Source organism: Petromyzon marinus, chromosome 2, assembly GCF_048934315.1.
Source record: "Petromyzon marinus isolate PM22_M1 ecotype Great Lakes invasive population chromosome 2, UKy_Petmar_22M1.pri1.0, whole genome shotgun sequence".
Taxonomy (NCBI): Eukaryota; Metazoa; Chordata; class Hyperoartia; order Petromyzontiformes; family Petromyzontidae; genus Petromyzon; species Petromyzon marinus.
This window is the reverse complement of record NC_133668.1, coordinates 6,455,613-6,474,116: the sequence shown is the minus strand read 5'-3', so window position 1 is coordinate 6,474,116 and position 18,504 is coordinate 6,455,613. Positions and strand designations below refer to the sequence as shown.

The following is an 18,504-nucleotide window of genomic DNA, read 5'->3' as shown; positions in this document are numbered from 1 at the left end:
AAGATTTGACGGTACATGGCCCCGTCCATCGTCCCTTTGATGCGGTGAAGTTGTCCTACCCCCTTAGCAGAAAAACACCCCCAAAGCATAATGTTTCCACCTCCATGTTTGACGGTGGGGATGGTGTTCTTGGGGTCATAGGCAGCATTCCTCCTCCAAACACGGCGAGTTGAGTTGATGCCAAAGAGTTCTATTTTGGTCTCATCTGACCACAACACTGTTGTCCTCTGAAACATTTAGATGTTCATTGGCAAACTTCAGACGGGCATGTATATGTGCTTTCTTGAGCAGGGGGACCTTGCGGGCGCTGCAGGATTTCAGTCCTTCACGGCGTAGTATGTTACCAATTGTTTTCTTGGTGACTATGGTCCCAGCTGCCTTGAGATTATTGACAAGATCCTCCCGTGTAGTTCTGGGCTGATTCCTCACCGTTCTCATGATCATTGCAACTCCACGAGGTGAGATCTTGCATGGAGCCCAAGGCCGAGGGAGATTGACAGTTCTTTTGTGTTTCTTCCATTTGCGAATAATCGCACCAACTGTTGTCACCTTCTCACCAAGCTGCTTGGCAATGGTCTTGTAGCCCATTCCAGCCTTGTGTAGGTCTACAATCTTGTCCCTGACATCCTTGGAGAGCTCTTTGGTCTTGGCCATGGTGGAGAGTTTGGAATCTGATTGATTGCTTCTGTGGACAGGTGTCTTTTATACAGGTAACAAGCTGAGATTAGGAGCACTCCCTTTAAGAGTGTGCTCCTAATCTCAGCTCATTACCTGTATAAAAGACTCCTGGGAGCCAGAAATCTTTCTGATTGAGAGGGGGTCAAATACTTATTTCCCTAATTAAAATGCAAATCAATTTATAACATTTTTGACATGCGTTTTTTGTTGTTATTCTGTCTCTCACTGTTCAAATAAACCTAACATTAAAATTATAGACTGATCATTTCTTTGCCAGTGGGCAAATGTACCAAATCAGCAGGGGATCAAATACTTTTTTCCCTCACTGTATATGCATGCAATGATTTGCCGCCTTCGAAACTATGCGTTGTCATGATTCGACTTTAGTATACATTGTTGTTTTTAACTATTGTGGTAAATGTCGCATTTACGGCAACAGCATTGAAGCAAAGGCACACGCAGAACACTTGAAACTAAAAGCAGGCAGACCTCAGACAAGGCTAATTCCACGTGTTCACATTAATTCCTGGTATCCACTTTACAAGTGAAGAGAGATAATTACAGCTGCAACACTGTAGTTTGGCAACTTTGTAATATCAAATTGCAAAAAAATACTCAAGAGTCTGGCAGGTACGAAAACTTGTAAATTTATTCAGCAAGTCACGAATTTGCCCTTGGCAAGTCTGCTTTTAAGGTAACGGTTGATTTAATGTCATCACGCCAGTCTTGGGGTTATCTCCAGTTGTTCGTGGAGGTTAATTTGGGAAGTGATGCATTCTTCAAGGATACGAATGTCACAGTCAAGTCAACAGCCTCCTTAAGGTATCCCATAAACGTGTAGTGACTGACTCAGAGACACGAAGAGTAGGAGGTACTCTGTTTATTAGCACGACTTGACAGTAACAGTAACTACAGTTCCCAGTCAGAACAGCTGGTAGACTGCCTGACTGGCGACGCCGAGATGGTGAAGACGGTGACGATGGTGATCCTACTCCAAACGACAGCCACGAGGTCCCCTCCCGGGGCCCCTCTTATACTGTCAGCGTGGCCTGGCTCGGCCCCCTGTCACGCCCTCTTCTGGAACCTACCAGCGGGTTCTCGATGTGCCCCTTCCGTAACCTTTCCCCGAGATCCCTCTCTGGTCTATCACGTGGCCTGCTGTCAGTCAGGGCTGCTGTAAGCTGCAGATCCCCTTCCCTGCCAGCAGCCAGCGCTATACTGCTACGTGACCGATTCTGTCACTACAAACGTATAAATGCATCTCACGGTTTTGATGTTTACGGGATTAGAGTCTCACAGTTCCAATCACAGACTGTGCCTTCAATCACCTTCCCGTTGTTTCCATATTTAGCACAAGTTATGAGAGCAGTGTCCCATCCTCGGTTTTGAGATCTTCTCCTCCCTCTTGTTTGAGTCATGGTCTAGAACTCAAATGCCCACTGATGTGGTGATCATCTCCTCTTTAGAACCTTTGAGACAGCAATGGAAATTCCATATTCCTCCGGAGGGGAGAATGTCTCCATCAGGACAACCACTGTTGACTTGCCCACAAAAGTGGTACTAATTGTATTGACCCGTAGAGAGATGATGGGCTGAGTCAAACCCCGACCAGGATTTGAATGCACAAATTTCTAAAATTGAGCCACTCCTTCTACCACTGAGTCACTGTGTTCATCAGATTAGTCGTTTAAGAAGCTTCCTTACATCTTTGTCTGTGCTGCATATAATTGTTGTTGTGTGCCCTGGTGGCAAGAAGGTTGGCGAGATGTTAATTACATCGCCTGGTAGGCAGGAAGTCGTGGGTTATAACTCGACCTTGACGCCTATATATTCGGAGTTTGCATGTTCTCTCTCCCCATGATCATGTGGATTGTTCTCCGGGTCCTCTGGTTTTTCCCTACACATTTAGAATCAAGCGTTTAGAGTATTTGGCTGCAATATATTTCCACGTGATAAGCTATCATTTTAGTTTGTTGTCCTTCTTCGCACCTCGGATTAGCATGGTTGGCTGCATACGATGCGAAAGAAGTTCAACATGCATACATTTGTGGCCAGGTCGCTTCTGAAAAAGAGCTATATGGCTCAGTGGGCCTTGCTTGGTAAAAGAAATATATATTTTTTTAGTTTTAGTTTTCAACATGACCAATGCTGTGCAGTGTAGCCATTATCCCATGTGCTTAACAGGAGTGGGTTACATCTTCTTGGTTCTTTCGGTAAAGTCACGTGACTTTACCGAAAGAACCAAGAAGATGAATCCCTGCAGTCAAGAAAAGCTTTAAATCGAAAGGAGTGGGTTATTTTATTATGAGACAAAAAACCCAAGGTGATAACAGACTTGAGAAAGGCATAGCTGGAAAGTGTTAAACCTGAAGATGAAGATATGACACCCTTCATAAATTTCACATCACAGCAGGCAGGATATCTCTATATCAAGAGGCACAGATCCTGGCCTTTGGCGGAAGTCTTCGTAAATATGCCTGTACATTAGTCACGTGTCTAATAAAAAGGTTGACAACTTGTCACTGAAAATGTAATATGTACATGGCCAAGTTTGACATAATAGGAACATATTCTTGGTTCTTTCGGTAAAGTTACATAGAAGGGAAACAAAAAAATAAGAAAAATACAAAACAATAAAATTCTCACGACGTTTCGACTGCAACACAAGCAATCATCATCAGGTGTGAAAACCACAGCAAGAAAATTTGAAAAAAGTGGCAGTTATTTTTAACATTAGCACCACGGAGAGCAATTTGGCAGTTATTCAAATGGACGAGTCTATCTATGTTCGGAAAAGAGGAGGGGGGAGACGAAAATAATGGATGCGGTCTGAAAGCCACCGTAAGCGTGAACAATCAATTAAGACCCGAAATGGTTTATAAAATCCTTCCAATGATTGCTAAGCCAGAATCCATCTTCTCGGTTGAAATTGTCTCTGTGCTTGTATATGTGGATAGCCTCATGAACGAATCTCTCATGATAGCCAGATGGCTTGCAGAGAACATCTGTCTTGGAGATGTCAATGTCATGTGAGCCTACTGAATTATAACAGTGATCTGCCACGGCCGAGGTGTTGGTCCTACCGTGTTTTAGGTCTGCTTCGTGTTCACGGATGCGGTCCGAGACATGTCGTTTGGTTTCTCCAATGTAACTACTACCACAGAGGCAACTTAGTTTGTAGACGCCAGGGTACTGTATGTCCGGAATCACATCTTTTACAGACGGAACCAGATCACGGATTTTATGTAATGTGTTTAATCGGACCTGGATCTTGTGTTTATTCAAGATTTTGTAGATTTTTTTTGTGATCCCCGCAATGTAGGGTAAAGTGATGGTTTTGAATGGCTCCTCAAGAGGGTCCTTCTTCATGGTTGGAGTGACAGCTTTGCGGATTGTGTAGTCAGAGTAATCATTAGCCTTTAGAGCTTGGTGTACGTGCTTGAGTTCACTGGCTATGTGTTTCTGGTTGGATATGCATTGGGCTCTATGGTGCAGAGTCTTGATGAGGGAATTCTTCTGGGATGGATGGTGGTGGGAATCCGGTTTCAGGTAAGCATCCATATGGGTAGCTTTCCTGTAGACAGAGTGGCCCATTGAACCATCAGGTCTCTTTTTTATTAGGACATCCAAAAAAGGTAGCTTGCCTTCTTTTTCGACTTCCATGGTAAATCTGATGGCTACGTGTATGGAATTGATGTGGTCGAGGAATTGGTCTAGAGCATATATAACAAATTTTACCTTCCGATTCGGAAAATGGGATGACATCGCAGGAAACATGATGATGATTGCTTGTGTTGCAGTCGAAACGTCGTGAGAATTTTATTGTTTTATATATATATTTTTATTATTTTATTGTTTCCCTTCTACGTGACTTTACTGAAAGAACCAAGAATATACTCCACTATTAGTTACCTTGATATACGATTCGTAAGCTGCATTCAACTTGAAAGAAACAAAGCTATTTTAAATTCGACATGCAACTGGTAAAAAAGACGACCTGGGCTGCATTCCCTAAAGAGATTCTGGGCCCATTATCGGCACCTCCGATTAGCACGGTTGGCTACGTACAGTGCGAAAGAAGTTCAAAATACACACTTTTAGGTGAGGCCGGGTGGATCAGAAGGCTCTTAACACCCATTCCAGAGCATCAATAATACCGCTGGGATCTTCGTTTAACATATCGGCAGTCAAGGTGAAACATATCGGCAGTCAAGGTGATTCGGCCACGTTCTTAAGTTTCGCAAGCTGATGGCCTCACCTCAGTATCCAACAACTTCAAAAGTAAAAAAAAACTGGAATATTCGTTTTTTTAAAATAAAATTTTACTGAATTATACTCAGGCTAAGCTTCTAAAATAGTTTTTCGGGGACTGACACGTGATAAACAATTCACTTGTGCATCGTATCATAAGAGCGGCTCGTGAAGTGACATCTTTCAAGGTTGTTCTGTCACAGATAAAGTTGCTGAAAGCCATACATTTCATGACATGATTTCCATAACAGGAGCTGGTGATAACACAAAAATATGCACTATGTTTGAAATGTAATTTGTTACACTCTTGAGTAAGTGGAAGTAGTATTGGTCCTTACATTTCATACGACCATTTTCAAATATATATATTCTCAGATCTGCAAAAGTAGTTAATGCATTGAACAGAGGTGGGCATAAATAATCAGATTATATATTTAGCATATGTTGTGCATTCATGAACAAATTAAGGTAATACATTTTGAATGGCACATGCCTGACTCCATTTTTAAGCATTCATGTGGTGTTTAGTCTAATAACAGTAAAATACTAATAATGTATGGTACTGTCAATCCACTGCTGGATGAAGGCATTCCCATGCTATGTCGGTCATGGGCATTTGTTTGTACATTCATCAACACCCTGGCCAGTCCGAATTGCTGAAGGGGGGCCCAGGATTTGTTCGGATATCACTCTCCACTGATGTCAACCATAAGCGGAAATCAAACTCAGGCGGCCGGGTACATAGCGCAGTGTAAAAACCACGCTCACAATCGCTACCAACTAAACTATCATAGCGAAAGAAAAAACTGTCTGTTAGGTTGCAAGGCAAATAATATATGCAAAGCGTGGGAGATTCTGCTCCGTTTTAGTTGCTCTGCTAAACCTGCAGGATGTAAGATTTTGGATCTTCAATGAGGTGACAGCTGCACTGACCTAATGGGGCATATGTCCCATGTGGTGTTCTGAAAAAAATAATGGGGTTAGGACATCTATTGGATGCTGAAATAACAAGCCCTGCTGATTCCTTTCGACCCACGTACCATGCTGAAAGCTCAAAAATGTACAAACAAATTAGAAATGTAAAAAAATAATATCAAAGGGACGGGACGACAGAGCTCTGTCGTCCCGACAGGTCTGTTCCTTTCACCTGAAGAAGGCCACTTGTGTTGTGGCCGAAACCTCGTGAGAATTTTATTGTTATATTATTTTATTAATTTATTACTTTATTCTCATTCTACGTGACTTTACCGAAAGAACCAAAGAAGATGAATCCTTGCAGTCACGAAAGCTTTAAATCGAAGTTTATTTCATGTAAATTCATTACAAAGATAGGTTTTCGTAGGCTAATATCACTATCCACGAAATTTGGGAATTCAGTAGTATTTCCGGAACGTATCCCTCGCGAATAATGAGGGAACTCTGTAATTTGTGATCAGACAGCTCCTTATCCTAGCCGAGTAGAATGCCCCACTATTTTAACAAAAAAACATCTACATATAATTGCCAGGAGTGATATCACAACAACCCTGTTTAGTGAATATTTGGCAGCATTCCTATTCTCTTTGTTTACCTGTGTGTACATACCTGACATATTTTAATACTCTTTGGCAGGAGAACTGCTACGTCAGCATTTCTCCTGCTGTGTTTGTTTCACCTGATGACGGTTGCTTGTGTTGCGATCAAAACGTCGTTATCTATTCATTTTCTACCTACGTGATGACTTTACCGAAAGAACCAAAGAGTAAGGATGCCTGCAGTCACGAAAGCTTCAAATCAGGATTGACATATTTTAAATACTTTCTGACTACGGTTGAAAGCATTAACACGTGAGCTCTCTTCGTCTGCCTCCCTGTCCATCTGTTGTGACATGTGGTCAAAATAACGCTCATATGAATTATCCAATATACAGTCGGTGAAATGTGAGCATAAAGCTGTGTCGCTATTAGAGACTTACCCCATAGCAAACTGGTTTAAGGGGTTACCCAAAGTTTGGTGATAAAAATAACAGCGCCAAAAGGATTTGCTTTTTCCGTCAAGATGATGACATCACACGTCAAGGGCGCGCCTCCCCGTGACGTCATTGTGCGTGAGATGTCACAACATCACTGATTAGCACGGCTGGCTACATGCAGTGCGAGAGACGTTCAACATACGTACATCACACATCATGTTTCCTGCGATGTCATCCCATTTTCCGACTCAGAAGGTAAAATTTGTTAAATTACAACCGCTAATTACCGCACTTCTAGGATCTCACTTACACACGTTGGAAAGCTTTACAGAGGTCGCGCATTTGCACGATACGTATTTTTTCCCCCAGTTTTTAATTGCGGCATGTTTGCACGCGTACATTATTCATGTTTAATTCAGGATTTGTCTGAAGTATGTGGTTTAGTTAGGACACATCATAGGGACCCCCCCCCCCCCCACTTAGCGGGGAGGTCATCGACCAAACATCTCCGAGGAGGCAGATTGTCGTGATTCATTACAAACAGCTGCTCACTTTCCTTTGCACAGCTACAACACACGCAGGAGGTAACGGCGCACGCGTCCTACGGCTTCCTCCTTGAAGCTTTCACCTGAGACGTCAGTACCACCACGGCAAAACAAGAATAATGTGTTGAATTGATATAGCATCTAAGCACCAGGGGAAATCTTCTTTGGTTCTTTCGGTAAAGTCACCACGTAGAATGAGAATAAAATAATAAATTGATAAAATAAAATAACACAATAATATTCTCATGACGTTTCGGCCACAACACAAGCGGCCTTCATCAGGTGAAGGGACGAGACTGTCTAGATGAATCATTGCAGTCACGAAAGCTTTAAATCGAAATTTAACCACCAGGGGAAAGTACGTATACATGTCTAAACAAAGGAAAATAAATTACCAAGACAAAATTACAAGTTGAGCAGATTGAGCACGACAAGTTGTGCACGGCCGTCTCAACATTGTGAACCGAACTGTCGCATGCTTTCGGATAGTCAACAATTCTTGTGATGGCGGCCAGATGTTAACTACCTCGCCTGGTGTTACAGGAGGTCGTGGGTTCGGTCCCGACCCTGACGGCTGTATATTTGGAATTTGCATGTCTCTCTGTCCCCGTAGTTGAATGGAATTTTTTCCAGGTCTTCCAGTTTTTCCCTCCACATTTAGAAACAATGTGCGTTTAGAGGATTTGGGCTGCTATAAATTTACACGCAACAAGCCACTTCGTTGAGCGTATTATTTGTGGCCAGGTCACTTCTGCAAAAAGAGCTAAATGCAGTAGCTCAGTGCGCCTTACCTGGTGATGTAAAAAAAGTTTCAATAATTTAGAACAAGGTGCGGATCAGAACAACCTCCTGAATTGTTTGAAGTGGACGCTGTGCCGATTCTCTTTGTGATCACCGCGCCGACGTACCCATGCGCTGGCGATACGTTCGGATGTCTTCAATGTAAGCGTTCCGCTGTCACGCACAATTATTTTTGAACGCCGCCTCATAACGCGTTTTTTTTTAAGCCGAGGATCAAGCCAACACCGTGGAAATGGTCGAGGGGAAAATTCAACTTGGCTGGACGTCCCTCCTTCCCTGTTCTCTTCGCCAGTCTAAGTTTTATCCCCAAAGCCACCGCCATCCACCTCCCCAATTTCTCATGGAGGTGACCGCACAAGTCTGGAGCACCAGTAATTCACGAGGACGTCCAACATTCAATGAACACCCGCATTTCATAAAAAAAGATCTATGCTTAAATTCGATTAAACCCTTCATTGGCGAGATGTTAACTACCTTGCCTGGTATGGAAGGAGGTCGAGGGTTTGATCCCAACCCTTACGCTTGCGTGTCTCTCTGCCCATGGTTGCGTGGATTTTTCTCCAGATGCTCCGGTTTTTCCCCTCCACATTTAGAATCATGTGTTTAGTGAGGGAAAAAAGTATTTGTTCCCCTGCTGATTTTGTACGTTTGCCCACTGACAAATCTTTCTGATTGAGAGGGGGTCAAATACTTATTTCCCTCATTAAAATGCAAATCAATTTATAACATTTTTGACAATGTTTTTTCTGGATTTTTTTGTTGTTATTCTGTCTCTCACTGTTCAAATAAACCTACCTATAGACTGATCATTTCTTTGTCAGTGGGCAAACGTACAAAATCAGCAGGGGATCAAATACTTTTTTCCCTCACTGCAGCTGCTATAAATTTAAACATGATAAGCCACTCTGTTGCCCAGGTCGCTTCTAAAAAATAGCTATATAGCACAATGGGCCTTACCTGGTAAAATAAAAATAGTTTAGTTTAAATAGTTTTTAGTTTATTTAGGGTGCTGACATGGCTGAGCAGTAGCGTATTTCCCACTTTGTTTGCAGAGGTTTGAACCCATCAGGCCGCCCTGGTTAATTAGAGTCGCTTTCAAATGTTTGTCCATTGGAGAGATTCCGCACATTGCAAGTTATTTATTGTTACTACTATTTATACGATGGGTGTATGAGTCAACATTTACATCAGCTGTTTCACAGCAGACCTTCAAAAGATGTGGTGACATTAAACGAAAAAGCGATGATCAAGGGTGCCGGCATCACCGTCCAAAATTTGCCAGATTTCAAAACGACTAATAAATTACCCAATTGGATAAAGCCCCGCAGCAATATCGCTCCCTGTTTTGAAACCACCGCGGGCGATAACAGTCTCTCAAACACTGCACTTTCGCGATAGCCTTGCCTCGCTAGAATAAATTGCCAGAATACCTAATGTACCAATGATTTGATATCCAACCCGACAGGTGCGACCCCACACCAGGAGGTCATACCTCCTGTTGGGGGGTCATACCTCCTGTTGGGGGGTCACCGGGAGCAAGGGCTGTATTTAATGAGCGGGTGTGTGTGGAGAGACTGGCCGTACCGCGTGGTCTTGACGTCGCGCAGGGCGGAGGAGATGTACTCGCCCAGGCGCTTCTCCATCAGGGTCATTCGGATCCAGGCTCGACCCTGGGTGAAGTGAGGTCAAACAATTCCCGTGACTTACGTGACCTAGGGAAGCTTCGTCCAGCAGTGGTCTGAATAAAAGAGCTGAAAAGATATATTGTTATTTTTATTATTTGACTATAAGACACACAATAAAATAATGCCGTTTTACATAAAACTAAACTATTTTTTTTATTTTACCAGGCAAGGTCCACTGAGCTATATATAGTGACTTTTTAGAAGCGACCTGGCCACAGGTGATAGCTCAACGAAGTGGCTTATCACGTGGAAATTTATAGCAGCCAAAAACTCTAAACGTTTCTAAATGTCTCCAGATCAATCCATAGCCAGCCATATTTCTAAATATGGAGGGAAAAACTGGAGGACCTGGAGACAATTCGGCCATAATTTACCATTTGAGGATTTAATGGGGGGGTATGTGATTTATTTGGGCTCGTCCTTCCCTGTGTTGAAAGATGGGACAGTAAACTTCCAGGTCGATTTGTGGAGAAGAGTAGTAGTTTTGTCATGTAGTAATTTATCTAGTGTTCGCCTGAGTTGATGTATTTCTGATATTACTTCATTCGAATAAGAGGTCATTAGTGTCTTATGTGCCCCTCCTATTCAAGGTGCAGTAGAGAGGTGTTTCTACTCCTTGCTGTATAAAGCACCTAGTGTAATAAATCTGCCTCTGATGACTGCATTTAAGGCGTCCCATAAAGTACCTGTGGTCAGCTCTATTTTGGTTGTGGAGTTTCGATCCCAGTATTCTCTAATGTCATCTGAAATCTGTCACTGTTTTTCTTGTCTTGCGTTGCATTGGGCTCTGTCATTTGCAGGAGCCGTTTTCTGGTTATCAGAAAGAAGTAAATTCTGGATAGCGATTTGTGGGCTTGGGGTATGTGCATGTAGTTCTTTTCAAGGGTATGTGTTGTATGCCAAGGGTCTATGAGAGAGAGAGTCGTGACAATAATAGCTAAGGAGGGCTTCTCTTTTGCTGTCCTTTTTCTCTTTAGGTGGAGGGGGAGTTTTGTCTATTCGGGGGTTGCAAGTCAGGTTCCAGTCCCCCTCTATTATGACATCATCATGAGAGTTTGAATGTAGGTGCTTTATGACCATTTTTATGGTGAATGTGTAATGACTGGGAATGTCACTATGTGGTGCCAGGCTTGTGAGGCCACGGTGGGATGTACTGTATACTGTTGTGTGTACACCCCGGACACGGGGTGTAGTATCAGCCCTAGTGGGGGCTTGGGTGAGCGCTGGTTAAGCGCGGTGGCACCACGCACAGCATGTGGTGCGGGCTCCCGTTGAGAGCGAGGGAGTGTCAGCCAGCTGGGGTTACGTTGGGGGCATGATACTCTGGCTTACCTGGGGACATGTCACCGGATGATACTGGAGGGGGGCCACCAGTGGAGGGGGCTAATGGGTGGTCCGGGAAGAACTCTCGAGAGCCTTCAGGCAAGGCCGAGAGAGATCGAGAAGGTGGGCGGGGTGAGAGGCGGAGCCAGCCCCAGCCCGGCCCGATATAAGGGGGGGGGGGGGGCTGTGAGAGGCTCGGGGTTCTTACTGTTGGAGAGGCAGGAGATCCACGTCAAGCTTGAAGAAGCCTCCAGTCACGCGGTCTGGGACCCAGCTTGTGGTCCGGACCGGGATAGTGTAACCGTGTCTAGTTCTGCCGTAGCGTGGTTAGTTAGGTGGTCACCACCCGAGAGTATGTTGTGTTAATAGCCTGGAGTATGTTGTGTTAATAGCCTGGAGTATGTTGTGTTAATAGCCTGGAGTATGTTGTGTTAATAGCCTGGAGTGTCTTGTGTTAATAACCTGGAGTATGTTGTGTTAATAACCTGGAGCATGTTGTGTTAATATCCTGGAGTATGTTGTGTTAATAGCCTGGAGTACGTTGTGCTAAGAGTTGAATAAAACGTGTTGCTCCCAACACAACGTCTGCGACTAAGTTGGACTCACTACAGATGTGTTAGCTGGAGGTGGGTAATAGTCGTCGCAGAATGTCAAAAGGGTGTCTTATATTTTGCCATTGCTCTATTATGTATCTAACTTCCGGGTCTGCTATTTGTTCGGAGGGTGTGAATGGTATTTTTTTGTGGATCAATATTACAACACCTCTACTTTGAGATGTTGTTGTTTAATTGAGTCAGTTAAAGTTAATTTGCTTTCTTTTAGAAAAGCAATTTCAGTTTTTAGTTTGTTTAAGTGTCCCGGTGTTCTCTCTCTTGATTGGATGATTGAATACATTAACATTTAAGGAAGTAAATTATAAATAGGCTGGGGCAGGGATAGGAAGCTTCTAACCCCAGGGCATTATGGAGGTTGAAAGGGGGTAGTCGGAGGGCAATAGGGTAGGGAAGGAGATGGGGAAGGGAGGGGGAGGGTGCACCAAACACTGGCGCTGCCAACCAAAACTATTCTTGCTTCCAGCATCGCATGTTGGAATTCCTAATTCTCACCCCTAATAGTTGGGGATGCTCTTAGACTATTTATCAGATCTGAATGCTATTCTTATTTCCTGAGTGGGGCGGTGTTCCCTTCTCCAACTTTCCCGTTTTAATTTCTGCTTGATTATGGTCTACTGTCTAGGCCCAATGGTGCATTCTGGTCGAGGACCTACTAACTACAAAAAACCCTATATTATGGATAACTACAAACTATTCAACTAACGCAATCCGCAAAGCAACTTTTATAATTCAATGGCACCAGTTGTTATATTTGTAACTTTGAGAAAGGTAAGGATGTCCATTACTAACTGCTGAGTAGGCAGAGGAACAGAACCTGTGTTTTATAAAAAAGATTATGGCATCCAGGGGCGAAGCCAGGAATTCAGGCCGGGGTGACATTCAACAAATTTTAATTTAAAGAATGATTAGAGAGTCAGGCTGTTGAACTGACGCCATCGGTTGGCGACACGCTCTGACAATGCAGTTGCACGGAGTCCGCCAGACCGAGTGTCGTACACTTATACGCAGAATGTCACCCCTGTCACCCCCCCCTGGCTCTGCCCCTGATGGCATCCATCACTAATATATAATTTAAATGTTGTTTTTGTGTCCTAACCATCTCGCCAGACAATCTTTGAAATAACGTGACGACGCTACTATGTTATTTTATTATTTCTTATTTATACGTGACTTTACCGAAAAAAACAAAGAGTAATTCCTGCAGTCACGAAAGCTTCAAATCAAGTCTGAACCACCTCTCCGGGGAGGTAAGAGGTTTTTGTCCTTGTGTTGTCTCTGCTTGTGTATCTGCCTTTGTGTCTTCGCTTGGATTTGTGTCTCTGTGCTGTCTCTGCCTGTGTATGGGCCTTGTTGCTTCCGAGTCGGTGCTGCCGATCCCCACTACCTCATACTGATTTGTCCCATTGTGTGCTGCCGCCCCCCACTCTGCTCCATGCATACCTCATGCTAATTTTGTTCCATTGTCTCTCAGCCTTACCTTCGCTGCCTATTTAAAGTGACTTTACTGTGTGCTTGTCTCTGTGCTGGTTCGCTCTTCTTGGATGTCGGTGTGTGTGTGTGCGGTCTGTATTTTGAGTTTCATACGTAACTTTCAATTTAGCAATCTTTGAAATAACGTGATCAACCGGACTCTGCGTTAATTGTGTTTTGACCGACCGTCTGTGTTGCTTTATATGGTTCCAAAATTTTTGCCAAACCCTGTTTGTCTGGTATGCTTCTCTCTCTCTGTCCCCTGTTGTGTCTGTGTCAGTTCTCCCTACTTGGGTGTCTGTATATACATCTGAGGATATGTGTTTCCCCTCTCTCCTAAATTTAGCTCTTCTGTACCTGATGATGGCTGCTTGTGTTGCAACCGAAACGTCGTACGCTACTATGTTATTTTATTATTTCTTATGTATACGTGACTTTACCGAAAAAACCAAAGAGTCAGTGGAATAAAATCAATTATCAACAGAAAGAAATCGAACCAGGGCGTTTTTGAGAGCAATATTTAATCCCAGCTGTATAGCTGCGCAAGACGGTGGTGCATGGTATATTCAACATTGAGGTTTTTCTCGTGCAGTGGATTTAGAATGATGACGATGATAATTATGATGACAAAAATGATGATGATGACTGTGATGCTCATATTGAGGATGATGATGACCAAGAATGATAACAATTATGCCAATGCTTTTGTTGATGACAAAAATGATGATGATTCAATAATTATGGTAAAAAGTCTTCTCTAATAAAGGTAAGAACGATTTGTTGCCTTTCGTAAGGCGTGAAATTGCAGGCAGTGACAAGGAGTTAGAGCTCGACTGACAGAACTGGATTAGGTTATTAACGTGTGCAGGTGCTCTACCGTGTCAACAAAGAGCAATTCCAGCATTTCATTAGGGAATGAAGATCAAAGAAGATGGTTCAGCTACCACGCACAGCACAGGCACTCACAGAGTGTGGCATTTATCCTGAACAAAAGCTCACACTGCCTCACGCAGAGAATACGGTCAATTATTCGAAAGATGACAAGAATGTGTTGGCATAGCACCGAATTCTGCCAAAGACAGAAATGGGTGGAGTTACATCCCTATGTATTGAGCTTGGAAAGGAAAATTAAGTTACGTGAAATAACCTAGATGAGTTGGCTACGTAACAGTTTGTCAAGATGCAGTTGAATTTAATAATAATAATAATTTCGTTTTCTTTGGTTCTTTCGGTAAAGTCACGTAGAATGAGAATAAAATAATAAATTGATAAAATAACACAATAATATTCTCACGACATTTCGGCCACAACACAAGCGGCCTTCATCAGGTGAAGGGACGAGACTGTCTGGTAGGACAGCGCTGTCCTCCAGACAGTCTCGTCCCTTCACCTGATGAAGGCCGCTGATATTGTGGCCGAAACGTCGTGAGAATATTATTGTGTTATTTTATCAATTTATTATTTTATTCTCATTCTTCGTGACTTTACCGAAAGAACCAAAGAAGATGAATCATTGCAGTCACGAAAGCTTTAAATCGAAATTTAATAATTTCGTTTTATATGGCGTAAGTCATGCTGATAGCATCCAACAATGCTGTACATATAAAGAGTAATTCAAAAGCACTGTTGCCATGTATCAAACTGCTCTGCCTTTATGTGATGTGAGCTATGCAACAATTGGCAGGCGTGTGCAGAGTAACAACTCACTTTGTATTTGAACACAGTAGACTGGTAAACCATGTGGGTTCATGAGGAAACCCTGGCATAATATTGCATTTGCACCGTAGTTGAAATGTGATCTGGCTGTTAATTCGTGGTAATTCGTGCCTTCACATATTATGCTGCTGGCTTTGGGCACCGGTCCACAGCACAAACTGCCAATTAGGATGCTTAAATCTAGAATTAGGATGCTGCTAACAATGCTGTCTCGACGCCATAGACGCCTATGACGAATTCTCAGATTCCAGACTCGCCTCTTAAAATATCACTCCAACTTAACATTATAATTGTGTAAGTTTTAATCTTGATTTAAAGCTTTCGTGACTGCAGGAATCCATACTCTTTGGTTCTTTCGGTAAAGTCACGTAGGTATAAAATAAAATAAATCACAACGTTTCGGGTGCAACACACACATTTCTCACATTAACATCACTAGCCCCGGCCACTTCTTTATAACCCTTGAGCTACACCCATTTCAAACATTTAAAAAGTCTGCCTCAGTAGCAGACCATGCTTTCCCACCTGATGATGGACGCTTGTGTTGTGCCCAAAACGTCGTGATTTATTTTATACCTACGTGACTTTACCGGAAGAACCTAAGAGTGTGTAAGTTTTAATACAGTTACATTTTTATTTCATGGAATTTGGAAAATAAAATACAGGAAACTGGGCTAATTTGTAAATAAATTAGACTAATTATATATCGATGTAATAATCATCGTTTGCAAAATAATTTCTTTTGTGTTTAAGGTCACTTTTTAGAATAATTTTTATGTGACGGTGTGTGCGCGGGAGTGTGTGAGTGCACATTCTCCTCACAATAATAACCGTTCAAGATATTTTCTCCGCTATTTGTACACCGGTGAGCCAAGTACTCCTATTGCGTGGAGACTCAACATTTGAAATAAATAAGAGAAATATCGAGTCGCAGCGGAGGTGGGAGTGGCGGGAAGTCTCCTTTAATGGGCAAAGATGTTTTGTTGTTGTTGCAATTATCATTTATTTCTGTGGGCCTACGCAGATTACCGAAAATTTGCCGTGTCCAAGTTGAAGGGCGAGCATGCGGTTGGGAGCCACCGTTTCTCCGAATTTTAAGGACGTATTGAGTGTGTGACCACACACGGCTCCTGCCATCACCACCCCCCCCCCCCCCCCGTACATCCGTATCGCCACCAAAGGTCACATGCAGGCTTCTTGACATATCTTTCATTTAATGTCATGAAGCAACAAACAAATTGGCTTGTGCCGCTATGTTTATCGTAATTGAACAATAATCTTTTGCAATTACATGCAGTTCACATTCCTGCGATAATCTATCCACATAGAATGCTCCACTTGCGAGCAGGGCCTCATTAAATACAATATAATTAAGGCTTTGTATTCTTTCTCAAGCAGAGCTAAGCAGGACACGCGTGAAAAGCTAATCCCTGCATTTAAAAGATAATTGTATCCGCAATCAATGCACCTGCATCTATGCCCATTACCGCACGTCTATATCACGATTTCTCTTAGCGTGACGATGCCATGTCACTCTTCAAGATCATGCACTTATTTTTTCCTAAACTTTTAACATCATACACGGGCCCCCTTTTCATGGTTACCGTATTGTATTGTCCGGCTTGCCAATGAAAACCAAACACACGTAAGTCTATCCCTCATCATCTCGCTCGCAAGGTGTCCAGGGAAACTTGTCAAGTTTGGTTAACGTTACCTCTTTTGAACCAGGTGAGAACGCAAGAGATCAGAACGCAGTAGCCTCATTCGCAAGGGTGGCCTGTGTGAAGGCATGCGGGGTGGTGGGTGGGTGGGTGGCGGCGGGGTCAGAGGTCAGAGGTCCCACCTTGGCCCTGCCGCCGCCGCCGTGCTCCATACTCTCCACGCTCGCCAGGCAGTTGTGCGGCACCCTCTGGCACGCAATGCGGACGTAATCCCAGAAGCAGCGCGGCATCTCGTAGCCGAACCAGCTCAGCTGCCCTGTAATGAGAGCCCGGACCCCGCACGCTCGGCCCTCGAACCACGGCGCCCGGGAGAGAAGCGCCCCCGGCAGAGAGAGAGAGCTGCCGGGGGGGGGGGGGGGGTGTGGGGATCCCCACAAATGCCACGCGAACCACAAAAGCAAAAATCATGGCACACCGCGGTCTCGTCGTGAGAGCGCGTGTCGTGTAGCACACGCTCACATCTCGCTACGGCGGCGAGATGTTAAACTACCTCGCCTGCTATGAGATATTAGTGGAAGACACCTTAAAAATACATGTGTAATGCGGCTCTCAGAGACACTGTCTTGTCTTCTGTATATTTATCTGCTTCTCTATATATAAAAGGGAAATTTGTGATTATGTGTGTCTTTTCAAAATGTTTAGCGTACTTCCCGACATGCAGCAAATTTGAAATTTGCCATGTGGGTACTTTCCAGACTGTACACCATGCAAAAATTATAAAAATACACTTTTGTATTTGTTTTGGGGGGGTGGCTCAATAATGCATATATTTTTTGCACGGCAAGTGAGCTGTGACGTCACATCTGTCATGTGAGCCGTGTGCGGAAGCGAAACGGAGTGTGCTTGCTGATCGCGGGTAAAGTGAAATACAATTGTGTTGCAGGTCTAAGGCGTTCTTCACGCAGCATTGCTTTATTATTTCAGTCGTTTACTGCTGTACGCACCCTGAAAGTTGTGTGTGTGTCTGCAGCAAGCGCGTGTTATGTGTACCTATGGTTAGCGCGCTGCGCTACGAACCCGGCGACCCGAGTTCGATTCCCGCCCAAGGCCACCACCGGTGACGATGATTTTAAACGCTGCTGGGCCTCCCCTAGGTCGACTCAGCATCAAACGAGTAACTGGTGTGGTGTGTGAACATTACCACTGGGGGGACAAAGGCGGCCAGGCGTGGTGCTGGCCACCCACCCTCTCGTGTGCCGTGCCGGCCTTCATAGGTGCTCGCTAACAGCGCTTGCCCCCTACAGTCTCACAGGCTACACGGGGGATCTTTGTCTTTATCCTGTGTGGGGGGGGGGGGCAGCGTCTGCGTAGCGATTCGCGCGCTGCGCTACGAATCCGGCGACCCGAGTTCGATTCCCGCTCATGGCCACCACTGGTGGCGATTATTTGAACCACTACTGGGCCTCCCCGAGCCTCAAACGAGTAACTGGTGTGGTGTGTGAAGATCGCCACTGGGGGGACAAAGGCGGCTGGGCGTGGTGAATCCAAGTCCCGGGCGAAGCCGGGTAGTAAAGCAAGTCAAGATTAAAGTCTAATGACAACTCAACACGTAACCGCGAGTGACTCTGTACACTTGGGTAGTGACGCAACTCTATTCTGAGACAACATAGCTTCCAATCTCAGGACAACTCAAAGACGATGGAGACGACCCGATCCAAGGTGACGACGACGGCAGTTCCCCACACCAAGCAGCCCCAAGCCTCCGCTCGTGCTGCTACTTATCCTCGCCCGGTCCGGCCACGCCCTTAT

General features: G+C 44.1%; 1 protein-coding gene across 2 annotated transcripts in view; it reads right to left on the bottom strand.

Annotated features, from left to right (window-relative positions):
* LOC116948854 (RUN domain-containing protein 3B-like) overlaps positions 1-18,504 on the bottom strand; it is an 88,772-nt gene that overhangs the window by 32,129 nt on the left and 38,139 nt on the right. For both annotated transcript variants that reach the window (XM_032966023.2, XM_032966032.2), the window contains exons 3-4: positions 16,878-17,011; positions 9,811-9,896 (exon numbers count right to left, since the gene is read on the bottom strand). In XM_032966023.2, the coding sequence (XP_032821914.1) occupies positions 9,811-9,896; positions 16,878-17,011 (220 nt within the window). The remainder of the gene's footprint in view (positions 1-9,810; positions 9,897-16,877; positions 17,012-18,504) is intronic.